General features: G+C 36.7%; 3 protein-coding genes across 3 annotated transcripts; 2 read left to right on the forward strand and 1 right to left on the reverse strand.

Annotated features, from left to right (window-relative positions):
• The first annotated feature begins 6 nt into the window (after positions 1–6).
• On the forward strand, positions 7–4,588 carry LOC100176555 (NADH dehydrogenase [ubiquinone] 1 alpha subcomplex subunit 7-like). Its single transcript, XM_002130872.4, has 4 exons — positions 7–357; positions 412–458; positions 1,750–1,893; positions 4,428–4,588. The coding sequence occupies exons 1-4, from the start codon at positions 307–309 to the stop codon at positions 4,525–4,527; spliced, it is 342 nt and encodes a 113-aa protein (XP_002130908.1). The 5' UTR covers positions 7–306; the 3' UTR covers positions 4,528–4,588.
• A 1,619-nt stretch (positions 4,589–6,207) lies between these two features.
• LOC778577 (doublesex and mab-3 related transcription factor 2) lies at positions 6,208–10,365 on the reverse strand. Its single transcript, XM_009861109.3, has 3 exons — positions 9,978–10,365; positions 7,916–8,108; positions 6,208–7,856 (listed from the first exon to the last, which is right to left on the reverse strand). The coding sequence occupies exons 1-3, from the start codon at positions 10,227–10,229 to the stop codon at positions 6,310–6,312; spliced, it is 1,992 nt and encodes a 663-aa protein (XP_009859411.1). The 5' UTR covers positions 10,230–10,365; the 3' UTR covers positions 6,208–6,309.
• A 1,901-nt stretch (positions 10,366–12,266) lies between these two features.
• On the forward strand, positions 12,267–16,930 carry LOC100181233 (delta(24)-sterol reductase-like). Its single transcript, XM_002130735.5, has 11 exons — positions 12,267–12,479; positions 12,551–12,717; positions 12,934–13,086; positions 13,470–13,596; positions 13,978–14,075; positions 14,413–14,572; positions 14,809–14,915; positions 15,176–15,319; positions 15,613–15,810; positions 16,060–16,238; positions 16,468–16,930. The coding sequence occupies exons 1-11, from the start codon at positions 12,422–12,424 to the stop codon at positions 16,616–16,618; spliced, it is 1,542 nt and encodes a 513-aa protein (XP_002130771.1). The 5' UTR covers positions 12,267–12,421; the 3' UTR covers positions 16,619–16,930.
• The last annotated feature ends 1,014 nt before the right edge of the window (positions 16,931–17,944 follow it).

Here is a 17,944-nt window from a genome sequence, read left to right on the forward strand (position 1 = left end):
TTTACAAGATCATATAGCCTAACTTTAAATTCATGACTAAAACTATTGTGTTTATATATTAGGACAATTGCCACATTTTTGTATTCGTCTCTTTGGTTATACTAGTAGATCATTGTTGTGTTTTTGCCACACTAAAGTAAAAAAAGTTCATTGCTAAAGTTTTAATATAATTTAGTTTTAAGCCTTCAGTATAGGGATATAAACAAACTTCTTTTAATTTTTCATGAAATTACTCTACTATTTTTTCTCAGTGCTTTTAGGTGTTAGTTTTGTAGTTTCTCCAAACCGTGTATATTGGAAGCAAGCATGTCGAAACAAACCCCAATCATTTCAATGTTGACAAAATATTTAGGAGTGGTGAGTATTTAATTGTCGCATCGAATTCATGTGAAGTAACTTCTTTTTACACAGAGAAGAAATAAGATGTGGCTCCGATATAAAGAAGACATGTCCCCAAGGTTTTTTTATTTAATTTATTTGGAGATTATTTTTTATCTTTGTTGATAATCACGACATACAAACACCACCACCATATAAGGTTCTAATTGTAAATGTATTATTTACAGCAATGCTTATGCGTTATAACATTGTTACCATTAGAATTGCTAAACAGTACCAACATTTCAAGTTATATATAGTAATAACTGTATAACAAGATATCACAGCTCTAATGAGTGAGCACGTAATATATTTAGGATAAATTCAATTACCCTGTTTGGCTGTTTACGCCCACGGTTGACTGAGTCCCATCAGAAATAACCAATAAAGTGGGTTTCGGTCGCCATTTTTCGCTGTGTAGCAGTTCGTAGAATGCATTCTTTAAACGTGGTAATTATGTAATTTTTAGAAGTCATTTATCATATGATATTAAACTAAAATAAATGTTTTAATTACGATTAACAATAATAAGGTATAAGAGCAGTGCTTTGATTGCGGCGTCCCCACTTAAATAGTAATAGTTTAATACAGTCCTTAAGTGGATTCCTTATCTCACACTCTGAAACTCCCAGACCATATAACCGCTGTTTTGACAGATCAGATGACTGGAAGTAGTGGCATAAAAGATGGAAATATTTAATTTTATTACACTAGAGTTTATATAACTATGCTAAGTAGGAAATAGTGTATCGAGTACAATCGATTAATTTGGGGTTTAAGGTAAATTCTGCATTTACCACTTTTACCCAAATAGAAAATTAATCGATAATTACTCATCAATAAGGCGTTTGTATGCACCATGGTTTATAAAACTATTGCTTGGGAATAATTCATAAAGTGCAATCTTTTAATTCAGCCTTTGGTTTAAAGTACATTTTGGATTTATTGCCCTTGATCAAACAGTTATTTAATTGTTAATTACTTGCTAATTATGTGGTTTTATATCTTCAAAGTTTAGTTCAGAATTTAAAAATATGTTAATTTTGGTAATGTGTTATGAATTGATTTTAATCAGGAGACTAAAGAATAACAGCTAGAATTAGGACATGTGGAAAAAATTAGCAAAAATAAACAAGACCAACTGTTTAGGAAAAATAATCTACATGACCACTTTTGTGCTCAACAACAATTGCATTGCCAAGAATAATGGTGTATGAGATTTGGATATTTTCATTAAATAATCAAATGTGTATTAGCATGGCTATTGCATATTATATTAGGTTTTTACCTAATTGTAAATAAGAAACAATAGTAATATATTAGATAGACACTAACGTCTTAACTAATCAATAATACTTTCTTGCCCAACAGAACAATACCGAAACCAAATCTTCCACCCGGTTGTAACAGTAAGCTATCTGGTAACTATTACTATACAAGAGATGCAAGGAGAGAAATGGCACCGCCTGTTGTGTTAGCCGAGAATACTTCAGCACGTTTGACACCTGGTGTAAGGTAAGTTCTATAAATATTTTTATGTGCATATCCAGCATGTGTGACCTTGTGCAAGACATTTAATAGCACTTGCTCCAACCCAGTCGTCACTAATATGTTGTCTAAATTGAGAGCTATACAGACAGCTATATATAACTCAGGCACAAAGTTACATACGTGTATTTTTTTCTTCTTTATAAGTGAGGTACTTGTCAAGGACCTGAGATTTAGGCCACATTTGGTCCATTACCCCAACACCTGGAAGGCCCATTTAAGTCCTTTATGCGACCGGTGCAGCGACACCACATCGCACTCAGACGCGTGTTATTTTGCATCATTTTTTATCCACGTGTGTTTAGGAGTTACCTTTTTGATATTGCTTATAATTTGGACAACCATTACTCCATTAGTGACCGCTAGGTTGAAGCAATGTCCGTTAAGTGTCTTGTCACAGGACACATACACCTATCAGTCACAAGAACACATACACCTATCAGTGCTAGTACCTCTGCCGAGCATCGAACCGGGGACACCTTGGTTTTCGGTGCAGGCGCCTAATCCACTGAGCCACGGCGCCGTACATACGTGAACTCAAAAGCTAGCACGAGGCAGATGAGACCGAACATTCGTGTTATAGCGACCATGGTCTGGGTATATAACGTGAACTGTGGCTTAAATTGTCCTTCTTTCCGCCTGGCGCATGGTGACAGTAGAGAGCCACAGTATTGTTTTTGTTTATACATTACTTTGTTTAAAAATTTTGTTGTTTGTTGGCGTTTGCATATCACTGGTTTTGGTTAGTGCTCTCACCGTATTAATTACATGAGAAGAGATCGAAATAAGGCCACCCTCCATGCTTCTGCTTACCCGAAGCTGACAAGTTGTCATGAAACCACGGGAACGTGACCTTGTACGTGTACAGTTCGTTCAACGTCTAGGCGGTCCCGTGGCCCTAAATAGCTTCGGTGGCTAATTCATTCTCAAGTATTTTGTCTCCGCCATAGTCGACTAATTGGCGCAATCGTAAACCGGCGACCAGGCAGCTGATAGTACTAGCAGTTTGTTGTGGACCACCGCTTACCTCAGTTTATATTACATGCGAAAAAACCGCACAAGTGTTTACTTCAGCGCGCTTTGCATTGGTTCAAGGCTACCCTGACATCCGATATGGAAAATACGGCCTTTTGTTTGTTAGTCGTTCGACATATGACGTTTCGCAACTCGAACCTTTCTCACGAGCCCTCTGACCTTCGCTGAAATCCTACTTCGAAAATAACTTGTTCTACTTTATACCCAAAGTGTTAAACGAGTATGTTTTAGACGCGTCTCCATAATTAATATCCCTGTTTCAAAAATGCACGGCAGCAGTTTATGCTATATTTTCTTATTAAAGGCAACAAATCAGGTTGTTACACTTCACTGTTCGCAATGGTTTCCAATTTCAATCCCCTTGCCAATGATGGGGTCGCTTCATCACAGAGTGGTTTATTGTCCCTACTTCCTAATTCACTGAATACTCGGATGTGAGTTGTTTCACACCGATATAAAATGCCCCACAACGTGACCCGACGTAAGAGTAAAAGATATATATCAACAGCGTATTGCCATGTACACATCGCTCGATTTCCTTTCGGGTCAATGAACTCCCACCCACACACAATCTTAGTTCACGCTTTCGTTAAATATTGGGCAGGTGCACCGGCCTCGTACATCTCTCAGCAGTTAGCTTGCTTCAACTGGTCATTCCTCGCATCGTCAGCTTATCTGTCAGCGGTTCATGTACGACCTCTAATGTTCAAGCAACGAATGTCTTATTTACTAAAGCTGTATTGCAATGTAATACATTTATACATGTTTTGGTAAATACTAATATATAATATTCAACTATTCGTTCGATTGTATTTATTTGTAAATCTCTGTCTAAAAGCTTTGATCCCATTCGAAACTTTTGATTTTTGATTCTCCTTAAGCGCGAGTATTTTAGACGTCACAGAAACATATGTTTCATCTGCTTTTTATGTGGTTGAGTAGGATTTCCAGGGTTCACGACTGGGTTTCGATTAGTAATCGTCGCCGGTGGAAACCTGGCTTCCACGCTCCACTACCATGCGTCTTCTTTTGTTAAATACAAAACAAGATTTGTAATCACGTTTTTCTGGCCGCCTATATCATTGTCTTGTTTTCGTTCATCGAAAAAATATTCGCAAAACAACGATCAGAGAACGCCGCGCAAAATGCTCTGTTGCTTTTGCTGGGCTCGTGTTACGGCCCGATGATAATCGGAAAATAGTGTACGAGGCACGCAACTGCTCACTACTTCTGTCGAAAGACGAGTAGTAATGTTGAAAAGCTGTTTGGTTTGTAAGACTTCAAGGCGATCTATCTAACGTGGTCCATCCAAGCACAATTAGCTTCCATGCACGCCCAGGTCGTGATGGTTGACCGCTAATCACACACTTCGATAAAAACGAAGAGGTTTAACAGTTTCGCCACTATCACAAAAGCGTACAAATAGTTTAAACTAAACTTTGGTAAAGTGGATATTTATTTTACAGCGACTCGTCATCGCTCGAATCCACCCAAACAAACCTTCCAACTCCAGGATTCTCAACCAAATGGACACTTTCAACAGATCAACCGTATCTACGCAAATGAAAAATATTCTCACATTTATTAGTTTTCCTATAAATAAACCATTTTGACAACTGCGACACGATTTCTTGTATTTTTGTTCAACCCGCTATATGAGAGCAAAGGTGGCTGGTAGTACCTGACAGGTTGATTATTGTACACGGTTGAGTGGACACTTGTAACTTTAATTTTGTTACAGCGTTAAGAACGTGCGCCAGCAAACCACATCAGCACAAATTACTTGGGGTTGTCGGTTTATGGATTGATGTAAAGCACTTGATTTTACCACGATATACGGATTCAAACTTAACAAAGTGATGCGTGATAAATATTCGTTCGCATTACCAGTCAACGGATTAACCCTTCAGAATGTATGTTTTATATAATAGGTTTTCAATTACTGCACAACAAGATTAATTGTTGCGCTTACCACTAATGCAAACTAAACTACTCGCCTGTTGGTGTCAGGTATTTTAAATGGCTAATAAGATGCATACTCTGCGGTGATAATTTTTAGATACGTACTAAAGAAGAGTGGTTAAATTAAACAATCATGCTTCTAAATTAACAAGACAACAAAATTTAGGCAATTTTTTCTTATTCCGAAGGCCGAAAGATCTCTTTCAAGTTTACGCCGGTAATACTAATTTAATTTCCGTCATTACTTAGGCAAATGTAATTAGCAGCGAAGCTCAGCCCGCGTGTGTGTAGTTCGCTGAGTTAATTCGGCCCAAAGGAGAAGCAGTGGTGATTAAAGCGTAAAGCTTTTTGTACGTTGTTCACAGTAGCCTCATGTGCGATTTAAGGTTGCAGGAAAAAGATTTATCTGCTCCAATCAAGTAACAATAACTGGCAAGTGAGGTCGAGTGGTGCCAAGACAGCGCATGTTCTTGACCTTGAAGTTACTGTTGTTCTGTTTGGGGTTGCTCATTATGCGGGGTAAGGAAAGCGATAACATGATCGACTAACCAAGCCAGATTGAATTAGGCGGGATTAGTTATAAGCATGGCTGTACCATCCCTTAACTTAGCTTATGCTTGTTTGGCTCGGGAAGCATTTCAGAAGCCATAGTATAGCACGCGATCGGTGCTTCAAAAGACAAACGGTATTACTCGTGCCGAACTAAACTACTCAAGTAATATTTTTGAAAAAATATCTCAAGCTGTGAGATTAAACCGCTTATCTGGTTACATCTTTCAAAGTAATGTCCGCAGGATTTTATTCTGACTAAACCCTGTGTTCAAAGTTAAATATTTGATATTTGAAGAGAAGTGGTATAATTCGGTATGATGTGCCCACCTCAAAGTGTTTTTCCGAATAAGTGGAGTAATGCCGGTGTTAAGTTGCTTCAACGTATTATCCAATAACAGTATTTCGATCTGTTAATTTGTCGCTCGTGTTTCAACTAGTTTACAACAAATTCTCTGTAACTTTAGACGACTTTATAGCGAGTGGGTATATAACCATAATAAATCAAACTCGACTGGTGTGACGCTAATGTCACCGGAATAGACCTATTACGCTATTTACGTTTAAGTTCTAGTCAGCATTTGCTTTGAAGTTGCTCTAAAAGTTTGACCAATAATCTGCAATACCGTACAGAAACACGCAAACATAATAATCGAACTTAATATCTATAACTTTGCCGACAGTGGAACATGTATTTCTACAGTACAATCAAACTTTCCCAAAAAAACTCCCAAAATCCTGTGGTTAACTTGTAATTATTCAAACGAGAAACAATTTATAATAATAAGGAAAGTGTGGAACAGAACACCGCTGGTGAAAACACAATAATAAAATAATTTAACTGCTCGCGTTGCCCATAATTGACTGTACGGTAAATGAAGTTAGTTTATTAGATCTTTGATTTTTACAAATACGTCGTTGAGAAGCACTGTTCCATTTATAACGCGATTCTGTTGTGTGGTCTGTAGAACATACGACAGCGCGAGGCAAGTCGGGGTCGTCTCCATTTTGTTCCAAGTTGCACCTTTTCTCTTGTTTCACAGAATCTAATCCATTTATTTTCTCATCCTGATATTTTGCCACCGTGAATTGTGGCCTTGGTGTTACAGCATCGTTGCGCTGTTTTGCAGTTAATTTATTTATTTCTTCACAGCCCGCCAGCGTAACGCTTTTGTTGGGAAGAGTTAATATTTCTTTCCGAGAATGAAGTTTTGAGGCAATTTCGGATCTGAAACGGCCGATGTCTTTTGAAACTGGGCAGTCGGCATCAACAGGAAAATGTCTAGATGTTGCAAAAACTGGGGCAAATGGCAAAGAATTGTTTATCGCTGCGGTGTATTGCTGTAGCATACATGCTCGAAATTCCTCGTTATGACGTGCGGCATCGTCCATTCTCCGAAAATTGGGAAATATCCTATCTGAATTGCAACTTTCATCGAAGTGAATTTTTTGAGCAAACATAGGTGTAGGCAGCGCATGGTACGGGTATATATATGGTTTGATGTTTTCCGCATGTACAGAGTCATATGTGGCTCCTATAATACCCTTGTTGTGCCGCGATGATGGACATGAAGCGTTTAGATGAGGCATAGACGATAAAAACTTCGGGTAAATTGAATTGCACATCGGGTCGTTGCAGAATGAAAACGATCCTTCAGTCCGAGCTTTACCTCCAGCATCGAATGCTGCTGAATCTAAACTATTGGCAGGCGAATATGGGTTTTCATAAATTCCCAGTGCCCTCTCCAGAGTTGCGGGATCGCACGTTGGAAACATTATGGACAAAAAGTTGATTCTTTGCTTTCGTGTTCGACCTTCTGCAGTGTCCGCTTGATATGGATTGTTTCCCATAGGTGTGTCTTTATTTGTTTCACCAGTGTTTTTATTCACAGCAGCATCTCTTACCTCGCTCTCGTTGGATAACTTGGACTTATAAACATTTTGCCTACTAGAGTGCCGTGGTCTTTTGTTTCGGGGTCCGCTTTCTACATCAAGTTTTAGTTTACCAGATGTTTGGTGGTCGACCAAGTGATCAACGGTGATGTCCGGCGAAGTCAATCCGTCGCTTAACTCAGTAGCCTCCGTATTTAGCACATATGGATTATGTGATGCTCGAAGAAGAGCCGCGTATGGTGATATGTCGCTATTTACATTCAGTACTGATGGTGAAAGAAAATTTCTTTTCTGAAAGAATGCTTCGTTTCCTGGCACAACGATGTTGGTAGGATTATGCGGGAAGATCCCACATCTGGAATTCATCTCTCTTCTCATCATGGCATCATCCAACTCTTTATCAGCGAAGGCTCTCCGCTTCCGCATTCGTTCACTTATTGGTGGAAGAATATGGCGAGCAATAGACTCGTGTGGGGCAGCTTGTTTTTTATCTATAAAGTTAAGTATAATTTATTCCGAACTCAGCTTAAATGATTTACAAAAGACTTACTCGCTAATATTGTTTTGGTCAGGGAGCTTGCTGTTCTGAGGTTCTTACTCCGTATGCGAAGTGATGCAGCCGCGTCTTCCATCAAACCGACATCAACTGCAGCATCTTCTTTTTCACCAACCGGAGATGAAGTCTCACTGTCCGACCGTCCGCTCTTTTTTACATCAGCTGCTTGCTGTCTTCGCAGGGCGACCTATAATAAAATTTATAAAGTTATATTAGGTGAAAGATATATTTGCAAAACATATGCATTGATATGATGAATAGTGACTGACGACTATATTAGTCTGTAAACAATCAATCAGTCTTTAAATAGTATATAAGTTTGTTTTTGTTTGAATATAAAAGAAAGACAATCGTTAACGTGGACACGGTGCTTGACCACTTTGAAGGCAGCATTGGTCATCATTGTTTTGTTGCGTTAGGTTGGTTAACGTCGCCATGATAAGTACAGCAAGTCTGCTTGTTCAGAATCTGACCGATTTTAAGCAAAGTTTTACATACGAAGTCTTATTTGCTGCTAATCAAGATAAAAGGGGGGTTAATGGTGGCCGACACTCGTGTCCACGATGGACTGTTAGCAAGGTGTCAGCTTACTTTGTTGACTTGCGTCGACACCGCACCTGTAACTGAAGATGGAAGTCTTCTACTAAATCCCTCGCTCGAGTTATGACTTGCAAGCGCCTTAAATGGAGCTAAAGCGAAGTGATCGACTTCGATGGAATTTTACTTTAAAAGTACTCAGAGGGAGTTTGGCTTCGCAATTACAAATCGGGCGGAAAATAATTCGCTTCCGTCAATATATGGTACACGGTTTTCTTTATAAACAACTATTAATGTGTGCGTTATTGTTGTATACGTAATAGAAATGTATGAACCCGCGTGCCACAGCGTCTGGTGAAAAAATGTGATTCCATTTTCTTTTTATTGACAAGGAACGAGTTGTTAGTAAACATATTGGTTTCCTCGATCCCACGAAGTGAAACCAGACCAATTAACTCTGGCATCATTTCTCACGACGATGCCCGATTCAAGTGTGGGAGCCGCGTCGCTCCACTTCGTCCTATATCTGATCGAACTTTTGTTTACTTTAAATATCAAATCGTTTACTTTTTTGTAACGCGTGATTTTTACAGCTTGCTACACCTTACAAGAACGATTCATATTCAAAATGGCGATGCGCCCATGTGTTTGATTCCGCTTTTATATCGGGGACTTTAAGATCCCTTTGAACACCTATTATATGATAATGTGATATCGCCGCAGTATGCTTTAGCCTAAGTAATGGGTCTATACCTTATACCAACGAAGTAATTTCCGTCTAGTATTCTCTATTGGCAAAGAAAGAAAGAGAGCATTTTAAATAGCCCTTCCGTTCGCACACTTCAGCGTCACTGGCCATCGCTTTGTACCACGCTCATATGACTGGTACTACTCTCAAGTTAAGGGTGTAGGTTTCGCTTTGATCTAACTCCCGCATGCATCAACCAATGCACCTCCAACCATTTTGTCCACAGCTGCTTACGAGGTAAGTAACTGGGCTCTGCGCTAGGTAGCGACGAGAGACGGATTCTTTGATCTCGGTAAACGCGAAACTAACTTGTATACACGATGTGGGGGTGATTAATTCTTCCTAACTGAATGAAATATCGCTGAGCTCGACATATATTTTCCGCTTCATTAATTGTTTTCCGCATCGTTAAATATAAATATTTATTAGTTTATTTTTGTATGCACTCTACAGACTACAGTATCTACCAAAAAAACGATTTACACATTTTGGTCATTTTAACACTAAGTAAACTTTCTTCACATTACAAAAGTGAAAATAAGCAAATAAGACACTTTTTTCGAATGCGTAATAATCGTAAGTGAATACACAGCTATTTTAGTAGGTATAGATAACACATTTATCAGCGGGCAACAATTTAAACTTCACTTTAGTGTTTTAGGTGAGTTTTTGTTGAAGCAAACGGCAGTTTTAGGAGAGAAAAACAAAGTCTCCATTAAGCAACTTGTATAGGTATGTTTACGCTAGGTGTATTTAAAAAATACGTCTTACCTGAGCTGCCATAATACGCTGCCTCTCGACAACCAACAGGCAGTTTGAACATTGGCAATCCCTCCAACGACAATGTCGTTTGTGGCCCTTCAGGGTGCTTACTACTCCATGATTCCGACATCGGGCACATTTCGGTGTACGAAGGGGTTTCCTTGATGCACCAGCTACTTGTTGGAACTCGTTGGGAATTGATGATGGAAAATCTGACGAAGTGTCGGCTCCAACTGGTGAAGAATCTGCCACAGGTTTCATGGTAACTTAACATTCACTAGTTTAGATCACTGATTAGCTTATTCTGCGCTTTGTTGACGCAATTAATAAAATCTCTGTAATGTTACATAAGAATAGTACTTTCCGTCGTTATTTATTTATTTCAAAACTTGTAGAAACTTAGCCACCAGGTTTTATCTAAAAATCACCAGTCTTACTTTGCGCGCAAGTGCTGAACTCTTACATGCGAGAGAAAGTAAGGTCCTGTGCGTTAAAAATAGTGAAGGAAAAAAGGGATACGAGGTTTCAATTCGCTTCTGATGATCGTCAGTCACCTGCCTCTATTTTACCGCGAAAAATAAACCACCATTTTTTTGTGTTGTATTTTATAATCTGTAATTCTACATTTTTCAAAAATATACTTACTTTACGTCACCATTTCAGATATTAATGCTTGATTAAATCAAAATACAAAAATATGTGGTAAATAAAACATTTTTAATTAGATTTTACAGTAAATATAGATCTCCAAAATATAGATCAAGTAAATCTGTTCAGGCATTCATTTGTAAAAGTAGTTTACGTATAAACACTTAAAGAAAGGTAAATTCGGGCGAGGTATGAAAATCCCCTAATCGCCATTTCAAGACACTGGTCGCAAACGTATTTAGTTACCCAGATGTGACTAAAACCAAAGCAGTTTAAAAACTATGTAGTAATAAAGCGCCGGTTAACACTTGATTTGAAATGAATCAGCTGTTTGTGGCTAAACGCGTCGTAATCGGTTGAGTCATTTCAAAGAATCTTCAAAACTATACTCGTCGACAAAGTGACTCCAGGGGTTGCCAGTTCACTTTTTCGGGAAGCGGTATTTTCTCCTTACTTAAGTATTTCGTATTAAACATAATAACAAAAAATAACCAGAAATGACATGCAGAAAACTGTTTATGGTTTCACTGCAAATGAAGAAAGTGTTTAACGTCCACAACAGCATGACCATGACGTAGTGGGGTAAGATGGTGAAACGTTGGCACCTAAATATCTTAATTTCGGGATTGTGTTTATAATAAGTAACAACGCGATTATACAGTTGTAGGGCCACGGTTATATAATTCTGCAAGCATTATTTGTTTACTACCAAAGAGAACGAGAAAAGAGAATGAAAACATGTCCCATCTTACCCCACCCCGATCTATATTACAAACCAATGCGATGTCTGAAATATAAAATGTTTAACAAAGGTTACGTTGATAACTCGTTGGCTATTTTTACACAACTTTTACGCAAAAATTACCCAAAGTAACATGAACTATACAGGGAAAACATAAATCTCGGCATTATTTGTTTTGGTGTAAACGATCCCAACGACTTTCCCTTTTTACTGCGACCATCCAAGTGAAAAATTGAATAATTAGTTTGGCGGCTTTAACTTCCAACAATCATAATGCTTCTGCGCGAAGTAGCCTTCCACAAAGAAGCGCTAAGCGGATTAGTCAAACGTCTCGTTATACCAAGCGCCCTTCACCGTGACCCGTAGACTTCCTTGCGTAAACGGGGTCCCGTGACCTGTGAATAGTACATACGCTGCTTGGTTTCATAATAAACTGCTCATTTGCGCTAATGAAAGTTTGATATTTTTGAATTGTGACAATTTATGACACACATTGACTCCGCATGTACAGCTTCAGGTCAATCCGTTAATTTAGGTTTTGGTACGTAGGTCGAAACATAAATTACCAAACAAATATTAAATTTCCTGTTTTAGTTAAGTAGTGTTTAAGGGCTGTAGAAGTGTATATTTATTTTTCATACGAAATTTATGTAGTTGTAGATTATGTTATTTGATTGGTATGATGTCACAACCACGAGATTCAGATGTACAACATATGTCGCGAAATGAGAGTACCATAATGAAGCAGTTTCAGAGCTAATATAGATATTGATAATAGATTTATTTTAATTTACCCGATATACATAACATTATTGCTTTTAGAATTAATGGGACTGTCCACTCGAAGTGCTAATGTTTTTAAATTCAACTCAACGGCTGCAATTTTCACACCAATGTTCCACCGTGTGATAGTGTTTAGTGAATGAAATATCCGTTGTATGGCAGCATTGCAGAGATGACCAGAAGTAGCTTCATCTTTCTATCGCAACAAAGTTGCTGTTGGTTGGTAGTTTGAAGGTGAAGCGACCTTTCCTGCTAATTTGTTCATAACAACCTGTGGATCATGTATGCAGCGATCATCGGGGTATTTGCCATAATTGCACTTTATCTACGATCTAAAGGTATTTGCCATGCATTCAAAATGTTACGTTTGCGTACAAATTTTAATAAATCATGTGCAAACTATTAACAGGTCTGGAGCATGTATTGGTTCACTATAGATGGGTGATAGTTTGTATCTTCCTATTACCGGCGTCGTTCTTGTTCGACATCTACATGTCTGTCCGTGCTTGGGTTATTTTTAAATTCAACAGTGCACCTCAGCAGCATGCTGCAAGAGTAAAACAAGTGCAACAACAGGTGAAAATGCTTGCCATTTAAAACAATACATATGTGTTACAATATCTATATCTAGGAATTTAAAGGCTTGGGGATCATAGTATATTAAAACCCAAGAACCATATGTGCTGTGCAATGAAGCATGGTTGTTTACTTATTTCATACCTCTTTTCAAAGGGGGTTCTGAACTTCTGACCCCTGAATATGCCCCTGTGGGGTATTGGTGTTTAATTGCAGGTTAGAAACTTTAAACATGAAAAAGGGAGGAAAATGTGCACTGGACGACCAGGGTGGGCAACTGTTTCACTTCGGCTTGGAAAGTATAAGAAAGACATGCACAAAATACATATTAATTTAATGGATATATTGGAAGTGAACACCCAGAGAAAGGTATTATGACACTTGGGGAGTATCTATCAGTAGCTTATTATATACTGTAATTAAAAGATCTATGTGTTACTGTTAAGAACCACAAACAATCAACCTTACACTAAATTGAGACCTAAATCAGAAACAACTGTCATAAGCATCAAAAATGTTATGTTTTGTTATATCAATTTGCCAATCATAAAAACAAATCATATAGGAAATACTTTTATATTTGCGACCCAGTAACTGTTACATATATTGTACAAGAAATTTCAACAAGCTTAATATATAATAAAACTTTTGAAAAGTTAATTGCTTTATGGTTGACCTGTTCCGTTTTATCATAATATATGGTATAAATTATGGTGTTATAATCCAGTAGCTTACAACTTTTTTTGTCTCAGATTGTAAGACTGGAGCCTTTAGTTACAATGGGACAAGTAACAACATTGCTTCTACCGCTTGGTTGGACGTTACCAATTGTTCCTGAGCTTGATGATTTGACTGTAGGTGGTTTAATAATGGGAACAGGTGATTTAACTTACACGGAATTCACCTTTGTAAAGCTGGTAATGTAGTATTGTGGTTAAAGTAGCAATAAACCAGAGAAGAATTGAAGTTCAATGGTGTTAACAATTAACATGGTGTCGCATGTGTTTTGTGGATAAAAAGGTGATAGGTTGTTAACTATACAGAAAAAAAAACAATCACCAATGAAGCTGCATATCGTGTAAAAAGTCGCAATGTATATAAGCACCTGTAGTAAGCAAACCCACCTGTGTTGCCCTGATACACCATCCCGATTGATGTTAATCATACATTTTCTATACAACAGAGCAGTTGCAAAATTAGAGTAATGCATATTATATTAAGTTTGGGCTTGTTGAAAAAAACAATATCAAATAATTTTAGGTGTGGAAACTTCATCTCATAAGTATGGGTTGATACAACATGTTTGTGAATCATATGAACTGGTTCTACCTGATGGAACATTAACTAAATGTAGTCGGGTGTGTACATTGTATGTGCTTAGATCAAATATTGCGTAACGAAACTTAATTAATGTTTGTTCGATTATATTCTTAACTCCAAAAAACCCCGAAATGTAAAAGTATCACTGACAGTCATGGCACCGTGACACACTATTTCCGTATTTCTTCTGAATAAACAGTGTATTTTGGTTATTTATATTAAATATATATATAAAACAAATATAAGTTCTTAGTTTGTTGACTTCAGAAAATGTACCAACATTAATAGCTGTCCCTTCTGTATTAGATAATACGTGATGTGTACAAGGCTGGAAACCTAATATAGCTCACTTATAAAATGATACGATATTTTTAGACTGAGAATCCTGATTTGTTCTATGCTGTACCTTGGTCATATGGAACATTAGGATTCCTTGTGGCAGCTGAAATACGAATAATTCCTTCAAAACCTTATGTAAGAATTAAATACCATCCTGCTCAGTCTGCTGATGAAATGACACAACTCTTTATTAAAGGTGATTACTAATTATTGATTATGTTTTAATTCATTAAACAGTCCATGAAAAAGTTTAACTGGTTTGTTGGCAATGTAGCATAATATATGGACTTTTTATTTTGTAACTGGAGAATACCGAGTCTAAAGCTTAAAGCTGTTATCATGGTGAACGTGTGCGTCTTTGGGTAAACTCAGTCACAAGGTTGTGCCACTGCATCTGGTGTTCAACATAAAGAGTACAAACAAATGTTATAGAATCAATGAAAACAAGAGAAAATGATTTTGTTGAAGCACTTGCTTTCTCTGATGAGAGTGGTGTTGTTATGACGGCCAATTTCTGTGATGTTTTTGAATCTGGAAAGGTAAATAAAAAAAAGCAACACATATAAATACATTTACTGTTACTTAAATTAAACCATTGTAACAATAAATGTAAATTCAGAGCCAACAAATTGAAACCTTAAGCTCTAACATTTTTATTTTGTTGTCTTTAAATTTGCAATTTGTGAATACATAACACTGTATTTACATTACTATATCGCAGGCAATATAGCTTTGTTTTTTACATTATACATGTATTTTAATGAAAGCAGTTCTAAATTAAACAAAAACCTTTGAACAGTTAAACCGAATTGGGCATTGGTACAAACCGTGGTTCTTCAAACATGTTGAAGACAAGTTGAAAAATGATCAATCATCAGTGGAATATATCCCACTGCGTGATTATTATCACCGCCATACAAGAAGTATCTTCTGGGAGTTACAAGTAAGTTTTGTTTAATGTTGTTTAGCAATTCTATTTGAGCATTTGAATGTTCTGCAGTACCTTAATATCTGATGTATTTATGACCCACCAGATTACGCCACCAACAGGTAAAACAATGAACACAAAACCCGTTCTATATCTAAGATAAACAAGACTTAATAGCCTGTTTTGAATGCTTGTTAAACAAGGTTTGGGTTATTAATTAGTTAGTATTGTAAGTTTTGTAACTGATATTACCTATAGTTATAAATAATAACAACTCTTTAAGTTATTAAACAAAGCATTCTCTTCAGGACATCATTCCATTCGGCAATAATCCAATATTCCGTTTGCTTGTTGGTTGGTTGATGCCACCCAAGATCTCTTTGTTAAAATTAACTCAAGGTAAAACAGTGAAAAGATTATATGAAGAGCATCATGTTGTGCAAGATATGATGCTTCCCATCAAACATTTATCAAAATGTTTGAAAGTTTTTCATGATGAGATTAAGGTGGGTTGCCATTTTTAATATAAGCCTGTGTGACCTAACTACCTATGCATGCATTGCATTGCCATAGATGTTCCTAACACTATTTATCCAAAGCTGTGTGTACCTTTGGTAGTCAAATAAATTTATTTTTTTATAATCATTTACAAATAATTTTTTTTCGTGATCAGTTACAACTTATACCACTTTGTTATTGCACTGACAACTTTTTATCGCAATTATCATATATTATGTCATATATATTCTTTCCAGCTTTACCCACTCTGGCTATGTCCATTTTACCTTCCAAAAGAACCTGGTATGTTAGCCCCACCTGGTGATGAAGGTGAGATGTATGTGGACGTAGGAGCTTATGGGGAGCCTCGTACATTACATTTTAATAACGTGAAAACAATTCGACAACTAGAAAAGGCAACAAAAGACTTTAATGGGTAAGTTGTGTGTATAAAATAGGCCCAACAGGGTTTAAAATTTATAAAACTGTATATGGAGCACCACAAACCAAAAACTTTAAATAATTAATAATAGTTTATAAAAAGTTTTAACATGTGTTGTCTATAAAATATTTCATGTGTCACAAACAGATACTCTAGTGTTCCATGAACTAAGTTTGATAACCCCCTTGTTTAACTTATAAAAAAAAGCACTTGAAATGTGCAGGTTCCAGATGTTGTATGCTGATAGTTATATGACCAGAGAAGAGTTTCGTGAAATGTTTGATCATTCACTTTATGATAAAGTTCGTAAAAGTTTGCCTCTATGTGATGAAGCCATGCCGGCAATTTATGACAAAGTTCATAAAGAAATGTAATTTTACTGAATTGTACATTACTAAGTTGTGACAAATGAAGCAAATCAGCTGATTGAATCAACTTCAATATAACAAATGTGTTTATAAAAATCTTGATCATTACGTGCCTTTTGCTTGTAGGTTCTTCTGATTTGGCAAGTTTGATGTTTGTAATCTGAAAACAAAACATAGCCTACTACTACATAACTTACGTTTATATATTTCTTCAATAGTGTATGTGTATGAGTGTATCGATTATATAGTTGAAAATATAAGGGGACAGATTGGTTGAAATTGAAATAAAAAACCTTAACTTTCAAACGGAAGTACCGACATACAGTTAGCTTATTAGTTGTTTACAGTTATTTTTTTTCTTGCTTCAAATACAATAACAAAAGTTGGCACTAGTAAAGAGTCCTGTACATAGCAGAATAGGCTGGTAGGAAGTGGTTAATGGTTAGGGGTTAGTGGTTATAAGGGTTAGTAAACTTCACATGGGACTATACAGAGAAGACGGAAAACTTTTTCCGCTAGGTGTCGGTAATTATTTAAATTAAAAAATACGGAAAAACGAACAAAACAGCACTACAAAGTGTTAATAAGTGTAAAACAAATTAATTAAATATTAAAAATACCTTTCTAAATACATAAAACACTAGTAAGAACATATTTCCCACATTAGGTCGGTTATATATGCTCTTTCGTTGTGTTTACTGTCATCGAGTCTGTGGTGTAACGGTTTGCATGCGGTCGTATACTCTCTTTGTTTCATTTTTATCGGGTTTGAGTCCCGCACAGTGGAATACTTTTTTTATATTTTTTTCAAGTTTTTTTTGTTTGACGAGTTTAGGGTTAGGAGTTAGGGGTTAGGGGTTAGTGTTGGGGGTTAGGGGTTTATATCTTATGTGTATAAATCGTGAAACTAACTGCTCCCCATAGAATAGAGAAACGAATTTGTCATCGCCTCCTAGCGAAAACAATTTTCCGTATTCTCTGTATAGCTCCATGTGTAAACTTCTTAAAAAATAAAATAAATATAGAATTGCATTGATTAAAAAAAGTACGTTTGTAGAACTGAACAACTTTGTGAGAGGCTGCTCACAGAGCCACAGTGCGTCAAATTCTAAAAGAAAAGTATGTTTATGAAAATATTAATTTACGAACGACAATAGTTCGTAGGTCTCATTTTGCAGAACAGCTAATATGTAAACGTAAACCTACCGGATTTCTTTAATAATGGTCGCAATAGCTTCAGGATTAACACCAAGTTCACACAGTTGGACACAAACAGCTAATGTTTCAGCATCAAGACCTGTGTTTAATATGTCGGATATTTCTAATAAAGCG

The sequence above is a fragment of the Ciona intestinalis genome, chromosome 8 (genome assembly GCF_000224145.3).
Source record: "Ciona intestinalis chromosome 8, KH, whole genome shotgun sequence".
Lineage (NCBI taxonomy): Eukaryota > Metazoa > Chordata > Ascidiacea > Phlebobranchia > Cionidae > Ciona > Ciona intestinalis.